This window comes from Musa acuminata, chromosome BXJ1-4 (assembly GCF_036884655.1).
Source record: "Musa acuminata AAA Group cultivar baxijiao chromosome BXJ1-4, Cavendish_Baxijiao_AAA, whole genome shotgun sequence".
Taxonomy (NCBI): domain Eukaryota; kingdom Viridiplantae; phylum Streptophyta; class Magnoliopsida; order Zingiberales; family Musaceae; genus Musa; species Musa acuminata.
Window position 1 is genome coordinate 38,546,856 of NC_088330.1, and position 16,509 is coordinate 38,563,364.

General features: G+C 38.3%; 3 protein-coding genes across 5 annotated transcripts; 1 reads left to right on the forward strand and 2 right to left on the reverse strand.

Annotated features, from left to right (window-relative positions):
• Window positions 1–48: 48 nt before the first annotated feature.
• Window positions 49–8,245, reverse strand: LOC135585229 (uncharacterized). Of its 3 annotated transcripts, none has more exons than XM_065177257.1 (6): window positions 8,090–8,245; window positions 5,496–5,877; window positions 3,777–3,973; window positions 2,782–2,923; window positions 834–987; window positions 49–277 (listed from the first exon to the last, which is right to left on the reverse strand). In XM_065177257.1, exons 1-6 carry the CDS (start codon window positions 8,155–8,157, stop codon window positions 237–239), a joined length of 984 nt encoding a protein of 327 aa, XP_065033329.1. In that variant the 5' UTR covers window positions 8,158–8,245; the 3' UTR covers window positions 49–236. The 3 variants fall into 3 exon arrangements, with proteins under 3 accessions (XP_065033329.1, XP_065033339.1, XP_065033344.1); XM_065177267.1 differs by having other exon boundaries at window positions 5,496–5,848; window positions 8,090–8,233; XM_065177272.1 differs by having other exon boundaries at window positions 7,762–8,228.
• A 1,131-nt stretch (window positions 8,246–9,376) lies between these two features.
• Window positions 9,377–11,867, reverse strand: LOC103982902 (uncharacterized). The gene is made up of 3 exons (XM_009399974.3): window positions 11,745–11,867; window positions 11,315–11,578; window positions 9,377–9,783 (listed from the first exon to the last, which is right to left on the reverse strand). The coding sequence occupies exons 1-3, from the start codon at window positions 11,779–11,781 to the stop codon at window positions 9,569–9,571; spliced, it is 516 nt and encodes a 171-aa protein (XP_009398249.1). The 5' UTR covers window positions 11,782–11,867; the 3' UTR covers window positions 9,377–9,568.
• A 1,777-nt stretch (window positions 11,868–13,644) lies between these two features.
• LOC103982901 (UDP-arabinopyranose mutase 1) lies at window positions 13,645–16,288 on the forward strand. Its single transcript, XM_009399973.3, has 4 exons — window positions 13,645–14,071; window positions 15,050–15,300; window positions 15,392–15,560; window positions 15,762–16,288. The coding sequence occupies exons 1-4, from the start codon at window positions 13,742–13,744 to the stop codon at window positions 16,104–16,106; spliced, it is 1,095 nt and encodes a 364-aa protein (XP_009398248.2). The 5' UTR covers window positions 13,645–13,741; the 3' UTR covers window positions 16,107–16,288.
• Window positions 16,289–16,509: the final 221 nt, after the last annotated feature.

A 16,509-nucleotide genomic window follows, 5' to 3' on the forward strand; every position in this document is an offset into this window, starting at 1 on the left:
AAATGGGGACATTTCACCATACCAATCATGCAATCCAACATAAATGTGTGCCGACGGAATGGTGCATTCTTTTGTTGTATTTGTGTTCCATCTTTAGTCATAAACTGTTAGTAATACAGGCAGAAGAAGGGATCGCCAGGTGTCGATTAACGAGTCATCCGCAGGCGATGGGAGTCAGCTGCTTCATCGCCGATCTCCATCTCTCTTGCGTGAATTCAATACTGTTATTGCTGAAGTCAACCGCTCAAATCTCTTTCACTTACAGCGCAAAGCCTCTCTGAAACACCACAAACGGATGGGATAAGTAGAAGAAGAACATCACGGGCACATACAATATGCCCACTCTTCATGAAATCTTTTGTTGCAAAAACATAAAATCACAGCCATGCCTGAGAGAGAGAGAGAGAGAGAGATGCTGAATCTGTAGTCAAGAGTGTTGAACAAAGAATCTCTACAACCTTGTCAGTTCGTGAACATATCCAAAGAATTTGCTAAATACCTTGAATGCTGTGAGGAGATCAAAATTTATTGAGCATTCTATGAGGAGAGAAGATTGAGTCCAATAATGAAACTGTAGTCAAAGTGTTAAATGAAGAATCTTTTTTTCGCTTGGAAAAGCAATATATAATCTTTTTTTGGCTTGGCAAAGGGAAAAAAAATTGCTGTGCATTCTCATATTGGAATAAATGAATGAATGCATGTTCTACATGGCTAGAAAAGGTTAGTTTCGTTCATGAAAAATGGTCCTACAGATAAAATGTATGCTCCTAAACTACTCGAAGGCATCTAGCAACACAGAGTAATCATACATGAAGAAGGAAGAATCTTCTTACTCAAATATTCGTATGCCACAATCATTGTTGTGCCCCATGCCGACATGCTCGCAAACCTTGGGCCTAATCCTCTGTATAACCCTCTCCATCCATCTTCAGCAATCAATCTTTTCATAACTTGTCCTACATCTCGTTTCTCGGTAGTGTCCATGACCTCCAAAGAATCAAAATATTTTCATTAGAATTAATCAAAAGCTAAACATGGGACAAAAAAATAAAGGAAAACCAATGTAAACTGCCTTGTTTCAGAAACCATACTTACATTGGGTGGACATTTCTTCCTAGTCAAACATGTATTTATAGAAACAGGCATGCGCATAATTAATTGCTTGTGAAGAAAATATTAGTAACAGAATGAGACAGGTTCCGAAAGCAGTGTATGCTAGAATAAGAAGAATTCATTAGCCCACTTCTATATCCACATTTATACATTTACTCGAGCATGCATCCTCAGCCAAAAGTTAAATATCATAGTTTGCAGGGGTTTTCACGAATTTAACATAGTTTCAGTTCTTGATGGTTTTATATTCTAGGGGTTTTCACAAATCTATCATTTCAAAGTTTGTAAATATCATAGTTTCCCTTGCAGATTTTGGCATAGCATATAAAACCCTACCAAATATTAAGGTCATTCACATATATCCTTACCATTAACATCCATTTAGAACACTCAGGTTGCACGCAATAGATCCAGATCCCACACATTCTTGTGGACTGGAGAGAATGATGCTCTGGATATTCTTATAATCATAATAATTTCTTAAAAGGCATTATTGTCATTTAGAGATTTAATTAACAATCAAATGATAATTAACTAATGTGGACTAACCATGATGTCGTGTATGTAAGTTTTTAAATTCCGCAAGGATCTATATTTAAACTCAAACAAAACTCACTTATTTTGGAGGTTATATATATATATGTGTGTGTGTGTGTGTGTGTGTGTGTATAACATTTGATATATCATACATATCATCTAAATAAAAACAACATATGATAATGAGTGAAGCTGACAATTGCAGTACATCATATATCATCTTAGAGACAGCCTATTATCCTAAAATTACATTGAATGGGATTGGGTGTCAGGGCACCTATCAGCACCATGTCACATGATGTTGGTAGACCTCATGGCACTGTTGAATAAGCTGATGTGCATTTAATTGATTCTGATGAATTAGTAGGGTCTACTAAATGGTGTGTTTGGAAAAGGTATTGATTTGTATCAACATGTTCAGGTAGGTACCGATGTTGTGTCTGATATTTGTACAATTCACATTATTGCACTAGAAGAAGCATTTCCAGGATGAGTTCCTATTTGGAGTATGATATTAGTAAAGCATATTCCTTGTTTTATTGACTTCCATAACAACTATTTAAGAAACAATATGTGCACATCCTCCAATAAGAACTAACATAATGCAAAAATATACTTGAAGTCCTCAATCATCAAGTGGAGGACTAAGAACAAATGACATATGTTTACTCATATTTTGGCTTTGTTACATTTTGTTAACCTAAGCACATACTCATCCATCAGATGCAAAAAATTCAACCTCCCTTTGCTGCTCATTTTCAGCAAGTATCTTGTCAGTGACAATCAATACAGACATTTTTTAATAGCATAGACTGAATTATACATGAAATATTACATAGTAATAGATAATTAATTGGAGTTCAAAATTTCAAGGTTTCTTACCTCTCTCTCTCTCTCTCTTTTTTTTTGAGCAATCTTACCTCCATATTAGCAGTGAAGTTTATAAAGCATTTTTCACTCCTTTGCTTTGAGCTTACTTCTGAAGTATACATTAAAATATATTCCAACAATGAACGTATTCCGAATTGCTAAAATCAATATGCAATCAGAAGCAGGCTATATTGTTAGACTGTAGAGACGAAACTTCGGCAGAAATCACAACTGAAAACAGAGTAAAGATGAAGATGGTACCTGCAATCGAGTCTTAATTGTGTCAAGAGGGGTTGTGACACAAGATGTCACAGCACCTGCTACAACACCACTGGCTGCTTGAGCATAGACTATATTCCACTGACTAGATACATTTTTCTTCTCATTTCCACGACCTAGGAGCCTGCACACAGAGACCAGTAAAATACATGTACATGATTCATGAAAAGTGCACATAAGTATGAAGAAAAAATCATGACAAAAATATAGGCTTGTGTGTCTGTAAATGTATATGTGTGTGTGTGTATATAACTATATATACATACAAACATACATACGTACATATGTGTATATATTATATATACACATACATAAATGTATATGTATATAAACACATCAATGAACACTACTTTCTTAGCTTCTTTTACACAAGGAAAAAATCAATATTCCATGATTAAAATGTGAACAAAATACTCAGGCTTTAATGAGCTACAATGATCCACTCTAGATAATCTACCAAGTCATGTGAATCATCAAATGGACAAGAATTCCATATGGATGGATAACCCTCACTTGTTATATATTATGACAATGATTATGAGACAAAAGGCAATATCATCAGCAAATAGCCTAAACATGTTCTGTTGATGTCTAATTGCAATGTAAAACCACGAGTCTATATATTTGCATTATGAGGTGGTCAAATAGAGCAAGTTTCTCTCAGAACATGAATCAAAAAGATAATGATCAGGATAAGTTCTAACACAAAATGCACAAAAGGTATTATTGACCAAAATACAGAGTCCCATTTCTAGTGCCCAAAAGCATTAGACATGACCTGCAAAAATGACTGAATGTTCTATATTTGATGAAACATAATCGAGAGCATTTCCATTTACAGTCGATGGGAGATATCTAAGCATGAAAGCACGACATAATATATGAATAATTATCAAATCAAGTAGTGTACATCATCATATGCATGTTCTTCAACATAAGATTTAGCTTTAGAGTTGACAGGAAAGACAGCAACTTACTTCCAGATAATATGTTGGCTGGATCCATAACTTGCCCACCATACAGCACTAGAAGGAGGATATGTCATAACAGACAGGCCAAATCCTCTGTATAGTCCCCAGACTCCATCAGACTTGATAATTCTATGAACAACGTCAAATCCACCATTATACTTTGCAAAACCAGAGTACCCTTGTACCATCAACTTTTGGCTAACCTAGTAGAAAAACACCTTGTCATAGCTGAGTAGAATATGTGGATATGATAATAATGAAAGATGAAAAATAAAGGATAGCTCCAGGCTTCAAAATGGATCAAACCATCAATTCAAAGCACCTAGTTGTAACTAGATTAGAGCACCTTCTAGAGGTACTGAGACAGTGAGACCTATATGTCTGATGTTGATTATTCTGAACTGTGCAACCTATAGAAATAAACCACAATGAGAATGACAACTGCAACCAATATGGTCCTATGTGATCATCAGAAAATTTTACTTCTATATATAGACATTTCAACAGAAAGCAGTTCTGAATATCTAATTCCTGATTGAAACAAAATGTAGTTGTAAAAATTTATGACAATGCTATTTTTGCTAGAAAAGCTTCTTCTGATGTTTTTCTGGGAAAGAGGTTTACCTTTCAACTTAGCTTTTTTGGTTCACTGTGACGCGAACAGGCTTGGTTGTATTCATTATGCTTAGCTTGTTAATATAGTTTACTCTCTTCTTTTGGAAAAAAAAAATTTATGACAATGAGTGACCAAAAACCAAAAAAGTAAGTCACCACAACCTCTATAAATGCTAATTCTTCTGACTGTACAACCAACTGTTGGCATCACAATTGGGTTGTGCTTTTGCGACCTATTTAAGTCAAGTATATAGATTAACTCTCTCCAGACCTTGTATTAATAGGAGCCTCAGCAACTGACCTACCCTTTATATTGGTTTCTTATCATGAACTTTTTTTAGTGGAATGCAAGGCACTGAAAGATATTTGAGAAACACTGAAGGGTTCAGTTCACAGTTCTAAAAATGTGATGCATCAACAAACTCCACACTGATTGTGGACTATAGCTTTAGTGAGTATTATATGTCACTAGCCTAAAAAGGCATAATCTGGATACTCCTTTTTGAGGATTTGGCACGTGTGATTTATAGGCTCAAACTGTGACCACTTTGGTGTCAGAGTATCAGCTGTCTGTCATATGTGGACCATGTTGGGAGCTCTCATGCCTCCCAATGAGCCTCTGGTCTGACAGGGATTAGCAGTGACATATTGGAGCGAAGCACCTCCAAACTCCAGGTTATCTGTGAGAGATCCAGGTAATCTGTGAGAGGACCAGGTAATCCATGTGATAATTATAATAGTGTGTGGATACAAGAAATCGAGGGTTTGAGTGAGAGAAATCGGCATACCACAATTAGTTCACATCAAGAATAGGCTATAAATTTAATTAGTATATGAATTGCTATATCCTCCAAAAACACCTTCAGGAGTTTTCTCAGGATCTTGGCCCATTTACGGGCTCTGTTAATGAGACGAATAATTTACTTTGACTAGCAACTCATTTATTTTCAAAGAGAATAAATGCATAGATAACTTTTAGTCAAAAGAAAATTATGGGCAAGCCATCTTGTGAAATAAAACCATATTTCTCGAGCAAAGCAGAAAAGCAAATGTTGCTGGAGTTCCGGAAATTGACATATCATAAGAAATTGTTGAAAACCAACTTCATACCACATCAAGAGGAACAAACACGGCCTGGGAGCATAGAGATCCTGACATGCCAGCAATGCCATTTGCTATGGCAGCTTGAACTGGTTCAGAAAGTTTAAATGGTTCCACCAGCTTTAATGAAGCCTCTTTCGTCATTTCCAAAGAAGTGAGGAAAACAATCCTGGCAGGAACAGCTCCAGTTATAACTGTGCCGAAACCCCTGTAAAGACCAGGGATGCCATCAACCTTTACAATATTTCTGAAAGCCGAAAATACATTCTTCTGCACAGCATCCTTTGAAGCAACCTGCATCCTGGTCTTTATGACAGAGAGTGGATATAGTGCCAGAGTAACACCACTGAAAATTCCAGCTCCTACAACATAGAACTTGGTTTTGTCAAGCCTGCAGGATACAGTACGAAAAAAATGATAAGCACCTAGATTGATGAAAACGCAATTAGGAACAGAGACAAAAAAGCATAAGCATGCAATCTAAATTAAGGGTGTAGTACTAAAATCCACTGAAACTAGTGGCAAAATTAGGTTCCAATTGCAATGCTGGAGAAGAGGGGATAGGGGAAGAAAAGCAATGACAACACTGAGATCTCCATACGAATCATCGATGGTAGGAATAGCTCCAAACTTAGCTACCATGTTTTAATGAATAATGGAATAGATGATTCATGGTAACCTATTTGAAGGAACAAAAATGTTAGTTTTCCTAAACAAATTGAAGTTCTCTTTTTCATTTAATGAAAAGAGTCCAAAAAGTTCTAAGTAGTAATGCAAAAAGGCAATATGATAGTTAACTATAAAGCAAAGACCAAGACAGTTGTCAAATAGCCAGCATATCACTCAGAAAAGTTAGGAAGAGTAACTCTTACTAAATACCGACTTGGATATGAAACACCAACCAAGGCACAGTGTTGTGTTATTGAATATATTTGAATACCACACCAAGACATACTTTGAAAATTGTTCCATTGCATGAAATGTTTCTGGAAACCAATTTAAAATAAAACTAACCAAATAATTTTAATGGAAGCTCAGTGAAAATTCATAGAATTTAACTACCACACAAATTCTGAAAGAATTTTCACAGAGAACAGGAAAAACACTCATGGTTGACATAAGAAATTTATTCACAATTTGTTTCCTCAACATAAAAACATCCCTCGTTAGTTATATAATATGCATCACTATAAGATTGTAAAGTTTTATAATAAGGCCCTACAGAAAGGAACTCAGATGATCAAATCTTTGGTATTGGTAACTGGTGCTAAGCTAAAATTGAAATCTTAAGAGCATGAAGCAGATGATGGATGGTAATCTGAAAGCTCAGCTTCAACACAGCCTAGCCTAGACCATTTTTTAAGCCCTTTTTTCTCCCCAGAACGTTGTTGTATTGTTTGATTTGACAAGATCAAAATGTGCAACTAACAGAGAAGAGCTCTAGTTGATAGATTGACATATATGCTTAAGACAACAAAATCATCTTTCTTTGCAACATCAAGCTATGTTTATTGTGATATTCCTAATTCTCTCATAGAGACAGAAATAACCAATAACAGAAATATCCAATGGTTTTGCTCCATATAAGTAACATGAAAATGAATATAAAAAAAATCTAATGACAAAGCGAAATAAAAGGTTATACTCCAAGGGAAAAAAAGTGAATGACACCTGAAGAACCCAAAAGAGCAAATGGCATCGAATACATTAATTCAATCTAAGAATTCCATATAAAATCTCCATAAGTGGGGCGTTAATGAACAATCAATACATTCTCGATTTATATTATCTTGAAATTTCAATTAGAATCTGGAAAACTATTTTCACCATAGAGCAAAACCACCTGCTGGCATAAAGCACGAAAGAGAAAAATCCACTATTTGAGGAAGAATTTAATGAGCTAGCAAGTATCGGCACAAAAGACACAAGCAAGCCTCTAATTAATCTTTAGCAATATCCAAGCACATCTAAAATATCAAATCTTGAAAGAGAGAAAAAACCGAACAACAACAACAACGACCGAAATATACATACCCACAATTTCGAGGAAACTAATGATTCAGATGAAACAACAAGTTGAACCAGCACAGCCAAGAAATTCTCGAATTGATAGTCAAATCTTGAGGTGGAATTCGACAAAAAAGCAACCACCGACATAATAGAGACAAGTAATCCTCGAATCAACAATTGGAAATATCAAGAACACCAAAAATAACAATCCTGAAAGAGAGTAAAACCTGAACAACAACAAGAACGAACAACCAGATCGACATACCGACAACTTGAGTACAAGCAACGAGCGTTGACCCAACAGATAAGAAATCGTCGAGTTAACGGTAGGCAATGTCCAGGAACACCTAAAAAGGTCAAAACTCGAAAGAAACATCAAATCTTGATAAGTAAGCCTCGAGTTAATGCTAGCTAAAATCCAAGAACGTCATAAAAAAGCCAATCCTGCGCGCGTAAAGACGAACAAGAACAACAACCAGAATTGACTTACCCACATTTCCAAGAATTAAAGGAAGAATCAGACGCAATGTTCAAGAGTACCAATAATGCACGAATCTTGAAAGGAAACATAGAGAGAGGACGAGACGCTTTACTTGTCCCAGCTGATCTCGGTCTCGTAGAAAGATGGAACATCGGGACGGGCGATCTCCGTCGAACCCATTCACCTCAGCACCAAACTGAAAAAAGAGAGATCCGAGAAGAGAAGCGGACAACTCCTCTCCCTGTCTCCCTCTCCCCCTCCCTTGCTTGCGAGAAATGAGAGCCGACACGCTGATATTACAACTTGCAAGGTGACAAATTAGGATCCTCTACAATAATTGTACGAGTCCACTTATGATCGCACGTTCGTAATCGCATGAGATGATCGGAGTACAGTAACGGACGGCAGTGATGTGGGACATGGACGTCGCCACTGAAGGAATATTTTGGACGGGATCCGTCCTAGTCTCGATCATTGCTCGGTTAAAAACATTTTTTTTAAACTGATTAAATTAATTCAGAAAACATTCTCTTTTAGGTTGTTTTTAAAAACTGTTATCCCTTTTCATAATTTTCAAACAGTCATCCTTATTTCAAAAATCTCAAAAAAGATCCCCCAAAAGCTATTATGTATTTTCCATCCAAATCCAAAAGGTTTTTCCATCAACTGTTCACAGTATTTTTATTTCAAAAACATCACACAATGTTTTTGTTTCAAAAACCCTATATAGTGTTTTCATTTAAAAAATTATGTGAAAAATATTATTTAATATTTTTAAACTAGTCTTATAATATTATTTTTGATAAAAACACTACAAGACTATTTTAAAAGTACTATAAAATATTTTAAAAATACTATACAGTGGTTTTATATTTTGTGGATAAAAAATAATCTACAAAACATTGTGAATAATTGACGATTTTTTTTTTTTGAATTTGGGTGGAAAAAATGATAACTTTTTGAAAGGACATTTTTTGGAATATTAGAAATAGGGGTGATTGTTTAAGAATTATGAAAAGTGGTACCGTTCGAAGAAAAAAAACTCAAAAAGAAAATATTTTCCTTGGAAATGGACCTAAATAATTAATTTATTTTTTCAATTATTTTTAAATTTTGAATGAAATAACCATGCGTTTGACCATTTTTTACTACACAAAATCTACTGGACCAGAATCTAATCAGGAACACATCAGCATAAGTAAGAAGAGAGAGTTGCGAATCTAATCAGGAACACAACAGAAGGGCGTGGACTAGATTTATATGTAGCGAATCTAATTAATTAGAATTTGCCATCCAACCTTTCAACAGAACTCAAGCAAGAGAGAAGCAACAAACATGTTTTATGTTCATAATTTCTTCTCTTAGATGGTCTCTCACACTGATAGATAATTATCTCAAGTTTCACATCAATATAACAAGCATTCCACTTAAATAGCAATTCAAAGACAATGAGCGGTAGCCACAGGAGAACATAATCATCAAGAAAGCAGAAAAAGGACATGAGCCAGGATCTAAATTGGTTCATGTGCGATATGATGTTCGTAGATATACATGATGGTTCCCCAATTTGATAGAATTACCGATGGATGGTTTAACTGCTCTGTGTCAGGACTTCCGCTTCAGCTGCTGCCATGGGATCAGCCATCTTTTCTGTTTCTTCTTCCTTTTCCCCTTCTCTCTCTTCCGCCAGCTTCTTCCGATGAAGCTCCTCAGCTGCTCGCATTGCAGCTTGGTGTTCCGCCTGCAGGCGCTGCATTTCTTCCTCTTGCTGTTGCCTCTCAAACCACGTATCAGCATCAGCCCAAACTGAACAACAATTAAAATGAATACTTAGAGAACATAAAAAGGCCATCAAGCTAACCATATGTCAGATAAATGGTACTCTCATTGTATCATTGCTTCTATAATGTAACTTGCAGCGGTATAAGTAGGTCTACACTGATTTAATCAGTACATTTACATTGTGAATCAAAAAACAACAAAACACTTTTATGAAAGGGACAACACTATAGTAACTATGGTTTTTTGTCACTTGAGAAATTGAAGTGATTTGTCATCACTTAATCATCCGTAAAATCTCCATTCCAAGAAGATATGGACACTCACTGAGGGACACGAGAGATGAACATGACATTCATCATAGCATCCATTAATTGGAAAGTTAACCCTAAGGTATCTTGCCACACGGCATAGCTACTAATGTTGGTGACAAGCATCATTCAATAAGTAGTGTAACTCGTAGTGTTGTAATAACCTAAATTTAAGAAGTTAAGCTAATTTTCTGACTAATCATTATCACAATAGCCTCTGGTTGTCGAAATTAGGAACATAAAGCAGGAAAATACTCTTGTTCATCTAGTGATTCTCTTTTCAAAAGTTAAAAGAAGGCAAATAAATCCTACATATGGTTGTTTATACGATTTTATTCCCTTCTGATTTATCTATAATGCCACCCACTTATCATCTGCAATCTTTACTTTTCCTCTTTTTGAACACTAATGATTCAGTTTAAATGTTGGCCTCAAGGTCGGATGCTATCTCTTGTCTGCTGCAACATAATTCATCCCATAAAGTCCTTGTTATTCAAAACATTGTGAAACTCAGTGAAGCTGTGATGTCGCAGTTCCTTTCACTAGTAACTTTCCTGATTGGACTTCAACAACAGGTAATAGGAGCTGAATGTTCAAAGAATGGCTTGACCATACAACTACAAAACTAAGTGCTACGCGAATTCTTGTATAACTATTGACACAAAACAGTAATAAGAATGTACTCAACTAAACCCAAAAATGGAACCAACATATAATTGAGCTCACATTGACACTCAAACCAAAACCTAAATTGTTCAAATCCAAGACTCAAACTGATGCGGGAAGAAACCAACCGCCACCAACTTCTGCAATAACAAGTCGACAAAAGGACCTAACGATCCTACCCCACCCCTGCCCTGGATATGGCCTTAATGAGCTATGGCTGTTTAGCATTCCATGCATGGCTAGAAACACATTTTTCCCTTGTTTAGCAAAACAAGAAAAATAATTGACAAGTTAAAATATCATAAAATTGTTTGATGTGTAGAAATACATGAAGGTAGAAGCCATCAAAGTAGTGTACTCAAACTCAAAGAACGGACTGGTAATCAATGATTAGTAACACTGAATGTGCCAAGCAACATAGGAACATCTTGCTTCAGAAAAAAAGAGATTTTGAGACATCAATCTCGTCAATAATATAATGACCACATGATAATATAAGCTAAGAACAATAGATGTAGATTGGTTCGTAGAACAGTAAAAGAGGAAAGGAAAAGACTGCTCAAGATGGGAGGGATACTGACTGGGCTGGGCGGCCCATCCTTGCTCGCCACCCTTGATGCGCTCGGGGAAGGCGTAATTGACGGTGAGGACGCGGCCGTAGAGCTCGGCGCCGTCCATGTTGTCCATGGCGGCGGCGGCGTCCTCGCGCTCGAGGAAGGTGACGAAGCCAAAGGAGCGGTGCTTCTGGGTGGCCTGGTCCAGCGGCGTCTTCACGTCCTTGATGTCCCCGAACGGTATGAACGCCGAGTGCAGGATCGCCTCGTTCACCTCCTCCGCCAACCCACCTGTTCTCAAGCGTTCCCACCCCAGACCCCATAAGAAAGAAAAGGGCATCAGAAGAACACAACATTAGGCTAAAAGAATTCCTATGAGGCAATCCGTCGAACACGTTCCAAACAAGACGAAAAATCTTCTTCTTCTTCTTCTTCTTCTTCTTCTTTTCCTACTCACCTACATAGAGGGTGTTCTTCTGCACTGGGTAGTTCATGATGCTCGTCTCCTCCCACTCCGCTTCGGCTCTCGATCAATCGAAAGGGATGACGGGCCGCGCGACGGAACCCCAAGAGAACCGACATCTGTCGACGCTTCTATTTATCTTGCATCCACAGGACTCGTTCACGTGCACTGCACGCCAGAAGAGGAAATCCTTAATCACGTGCTCGGCACCTGAGGATTCTCAAAAACTTGCATTATATATATATATATATATATACACACGCACACTCCTCTAAATTAGTGATTTATATATTTGCCCCTCTAAATTTAAATATAGTCCATATAAAATAATATTATAAAATCCTTCAAAAATGTCGAAATGTATAATAAGCCAAGTATTTGAGACATTTATAAGATTAATTTTTACATACAATGATGGTCATAGTAAGCAATATTTAACTTGAAATCATTAATGCTTCTTGGAACTCTAGAAAGTCCAAAGTCATAACTTTGGTCACTAATCACCATCACTTTACTTGTGAGAAGAGATCAAAATGTCTGATGAAGGCATTGGTTATCCATCTTTCAACATGGGTTGGATTTGGGCTTACTAAGCTTATAATTCTCATAATACAACTAAGCGCTCGCTGAATAACCCAACCCAATTGGTCTGAGGTGAACGCAGGCTTCAACCATTCCAGTCTCGATTCTGGCAACGAGGAAGCTTTGTCACGTGAGCCTGCAATAAAAGAATGCATTGTACGTTTCATACGTGCCTACAGCCTACAGGTGCTACCTAACACGCCTCACATGTGACGTGCACGTACCTATCCTACAACTCTCTCTCTCTCTCTCTATATATATATATATATATATACAGAGAGAGGGTTTGTGAGATGGCGTAGTGATGCATGAACGTGAGAAGATTCTTCGTCTCCATCGAAACTGTGGCGCATGCAACGTGCAAATAATTGCTGCTATTATATTTGACATATACTCCCCTCCACCAAACTCTTTTGACACTTCGACGGATGCGTCCTTGACTCGACCACTCACCCACCACCACCACCATTCAAGTCTCCCAGCTTCGTGGTCCCCATGGAGGACAGTCCCATGCAAGCCAGTGAGGAGGTGGACTGCGTCGTGCAGAGCATCTCTTTCTTTCTTCTCGTCAAGCGTTTGGTCGTTGGGCCAAGCCATTAACGCCCACGTTGTAGTTCGATGATTGGGGAAGGACTAAGGTGAATGGAAACCAAATTTTTTTGGCCTAATTTAGGTCAGGTTCCAATCGAAGAGGGGAGTAATTAAGATGGGTAAAACCACCTCTTGTCTATTCATATATTTATTAAAGTCAATTTATATTCCTATCAATTCAACTTCAAAATATAGAAATTTATGCTTTGCCTATTAATATGTTTTTATATTATTATTATTATTATTATTATTATTATTAATGAAGTAAATGAATCACGAGACTGTGCTTCTTTTACTCGGGTGATAGCTCACAGATCACCATCTCACGACGCAGAAGAAACGAGGGAGAAAGCAATTGATATGACTGAGCCAACGAATGATGGCCTCTTACCAAACCCATGTGACCTCAACGGTGGGCTTCCAATGGAACCTTTTCCTTCGGCTCTATATTCTGATCTCACATCAGATCCAAGGCTGCCGATGTTAGATGAGTATTTCGTTAAAAAGCGTGCATTATGATCTTCTATCATATGACCGTTCGATATCTCATCGACGGTTACGGTAGTACGTAGAAGAGTGGATCCGCAAGATCGGATTCTGAATATCTCGCACGAATCACGGGGTTATTGAGCTTCACATCCGCCGTCGGCGTCTCGGCACCGACGCTTCCGCACGTGATGGCACGTGCCATCGCCATTTATATGGAGAACGAAACCCCTCCCTCCGGAGGAAACCATCGCGCTCTTGCTCGTCACTTCTCCCTCTTCTTCTTCTTCTTGGATCTGGTTTTTGTGTGGAGAGAGAGAGAGAGAGGAGGAATGGCGAAGGAGTCGTCGTCGATCCCGTGCACGCCATTGCTGAAGGATGAGCTCGACATCGTGATCCCGACGATACGGAACCTAGATTTCCTGGAGATGTGGCGGCCTTTCTTCCTGCCGTACCACCTCATCATCGTGCAGGACGGGGACCCGAGCAAGACGATCAAGGTGCCGGAGGGGTTCGACTACGAGCTCTACAACCGAAACGACATCAACCGCATCCTGGGCCCCAAGGCCGCCTGCATCTCCTTCAAGGACTCCGCCTGCCGCTGCTTCGGCTACATGGTCTCCAAGAAGAAGTACATCTACACCATCGACGACGACTGCTTCGTGAGTCTTCTGCCTCTTCCTTTCTTTTCAGATCTGGAGTTTTTTGAGTGAGAGCCAGGGGAGTTTGGATCTGAGAGAAAAGTGTGATTTTTGTCCCTTCCCCTTCCTGATTTATCGGATTTAGGGATTTCGTGCTTCGGCATTGAGTTTCATCTTACATTAGGAAGATTTGTTTTTTCTTTCATTTACTCGTTGTTTTCGACTTCGTAGCTTTGCCTGAATGCAAGATTTGTTTGACATGCAGAAACAACATCGAGTCACATCTATTCCTTAATCCTCTGTTTCTTCTTCTTGTGGTGATTCTCATATTCTGTATGCCAGATGCAAGTTTAATGTTCAAAATAATATTTTTAGCACACTAATTTTATATTAAATCTCACTGTATGGATCACAAGCTGTTCTATAGCCTGATCTGGCCAGATCCTGATCAGAACAGGTCAAACTTACTGAGCTGCATCCATTTACTTCCATAGATTTCGCCACTCCCACTGGTTGCCAACCTTTAATGTATTATGCAAGTCAAATGATGACTTCATCATGAATTCATCATCTGTTTGTTGCTTTTTTTGTTCATCTCATTTTTTATCATCTGATTGTGTGATCAAATGGTAATTTAATATCTGAACTTGGACTATTAAAATTAGGATCCATGCTTTCTGGATCTCGTTGGAAAAATAAAATAAAATGGTGAATCAATCATGCCAACTGAGGTTTGTGGCCTAAGGATACAACTATATTATAGATAGGTTCCTTATAGAATAATCCAAATAAACTCTGATTAGATATATGCCCATGTTTATTGGTAGCCCTTTCTTTCACTTTCTATGTTGTAACCACACTAGGTGGTAAATAGTGTGCACAAGTGCTACCTAGGATTGTATACCTCAACCTGTGGAAGGTCACCAGGATCGTGGCGTGTTCACTGGTGGTTGTCCTTGGGTTTAATTCTAAACCATAGTATTTGATGTTCTCAATCAGGTTGCCAAAGATCCCACTGGTAAGGAGATCAATGCACTTGAACAGCACATAAAGAATCTCCTTTCCCCTGCCACTCCACACTTCTTCAACACCTTGTATGATCCCTACCGAGAAGGAGCAGACTTTGTTCGTGGGTATCCTTTCAGCCTCCGGGAAGGTGCTGGAACAGCTGTTTCTCATGGTCTTTGGCTCAATATTCCTGACTATGATGCTCCCACTCAGCTCGTCAAGCCTCGCGAGAGGAACACAAGGTACAGCGTCCGGTGACAAAGATCTAAATTGTTGATTGTTTGCTGAACATTTTCTCAGTGTTGCTGACCGTCCTCTGCCTTTTCTTGTCAGGTATGTTGATGCGGTTCTTACCATACCAAAGGGAACATTGTTTCCTATGTGTGGAATGAACCTGGCCTTTGACCGTGAGCTGATTGGCCCTGCAATGTACTTTGGACTTATGGGTGATGGCCAGCCGATTGGGCGCTACGATGACATGTGGGCTGGATGGTGTACTAAGGTCAGCCATTATGTTTTTCTATTAGATAGATCAGTCTTTTAAATAATCTCATCGGACTAGACTTATGGTGGATCAATCTTAGCATCAGAACTTCAGTATGTTTCAATTTTGTATGTTCTTTACACTAGATGAAGTGTACGTCTAGAGCTAAGATACTCTACTAAGCAACTCTAGTTCTGAATTGTTGATGTTCTAATGTAGGTAATTTGCGATCACTTGGGATTGGGAATTAAGACAGGATTACCTTACATCTGGCACAGCAAGGCCAGCAACCCTTTTGTGAACCTGAAGAAAGAGTACAAAGGTATCTTCTGGCAAGAAGAGCTGATCCCGTTCTTCCAGTCTGCAGTCCTTTCCAAGGAGTGCACCACCGTGCAGAAATGCTACATTGAACTGTCCAAGCAGGTGAGGGAAAAGCTCGGCAAGATCGACACTTACTTCACCAAGCTTGCAGACGCCATGGTCACATGGATTGAGGCATGGGATGATCTCAACCCACCCAAAGTAGCTGCTGAAGTGCCCAATGGCCCGGCCAAGGGGAAGTAGAGGAGTAGATCATATTTATCATTTGCTTTCTCATTAGTGTTGTGAAATGGTGCTCATTATATATTTACCCCTTCAGATTTTTTTCATTTCGCTTAATTATATTCATGTTATATTTTTGCAGTCTGGTACCGCAACCCATTTTCAAACTTTAGTTGACAATAAAATGTTCATCTTTAATGGAATTCTGGTTTATTGTGGTACCTTGGATTCGTTCGTCTCCTGACACTGCTTATGCCTGTATGGTTGTGTTGTCCTCATTTCATAGTATCAAACCTAGGATATCTGATGGTGATGAGGTAGATGATGTTTACGTGTATGCCCTTCAAGGAAGTTAGTATTCTTAGTGCCATTCATTGAAAATGAAGCATCAAAGGGCAACACTAGCATCAAAAACTTTCAGGTG

Bases quoted from the DNA above. Each gene is read 5' to 3' on its own strand.
- LOC135585229 (XM_065177257.1), bottom strand. From the start codon at position 8,157: ATGGGTTCGACGGAGATCGCCCGTCCCGATGTTCCATCTTTCTACGAG. The intron at 5,878-8,089 runs GTAAAGCGTCTC...TGTATCCTGCAG, and splicing joins ACCGAGATCAGCTGGGACAA to GCTTGACAAAACCAAGTTCT. The intron at 3,974-5,495 runs GTATGAAGTTGG...TTTTTCTACTAG, and splicing joins TGTTTGTTCCTCTTGATGTG to GTTAGCCAAAAGTTGATGGT.
- LOC103982902 (XM_009399974.3), bottom strand. From the start codon at position 11,781: ATGAACTACCCAGTGCAGAAGAACACCCTCTATGTAG. The intron at 11,579-11,744 runs GTGAGTAGGAAA...GCTTGAGAACAG, and splicing joins GAAGAACACCCTCTATGTAG to GTGGGTTGGCGGAGGAGGTG. The intron at 9,784-11,314 runs GTCAGTATCCCT...ATTGTTGTTCAG, and splicing joins AGGATGGGCCGCCCAGCCCA to TTTGGGCTGATGCTGATACG.
- LOC103982901 (XM_009399973.3), top strand. From the start codon at position 13,742: ATGGCGAAGGAGTCGTCGTCGATCCCGTGCACGCCATTGCTGAAGGAT. The intron at 14,072-15,049 runs GTGAGTCTTCTG...GTTCTCAATCAG, and splicing joins CCATCGACGACGACTGCTTC to GTTGCCAAAGATCCCACTGG. The intron at 15,561-15,761 runs GTCAGCCATTAT...GTTCTAATGTAG, and splicing joins GGGCTGGATGGTGTACTAAG to GTAATTTGCGATCACTTGGG.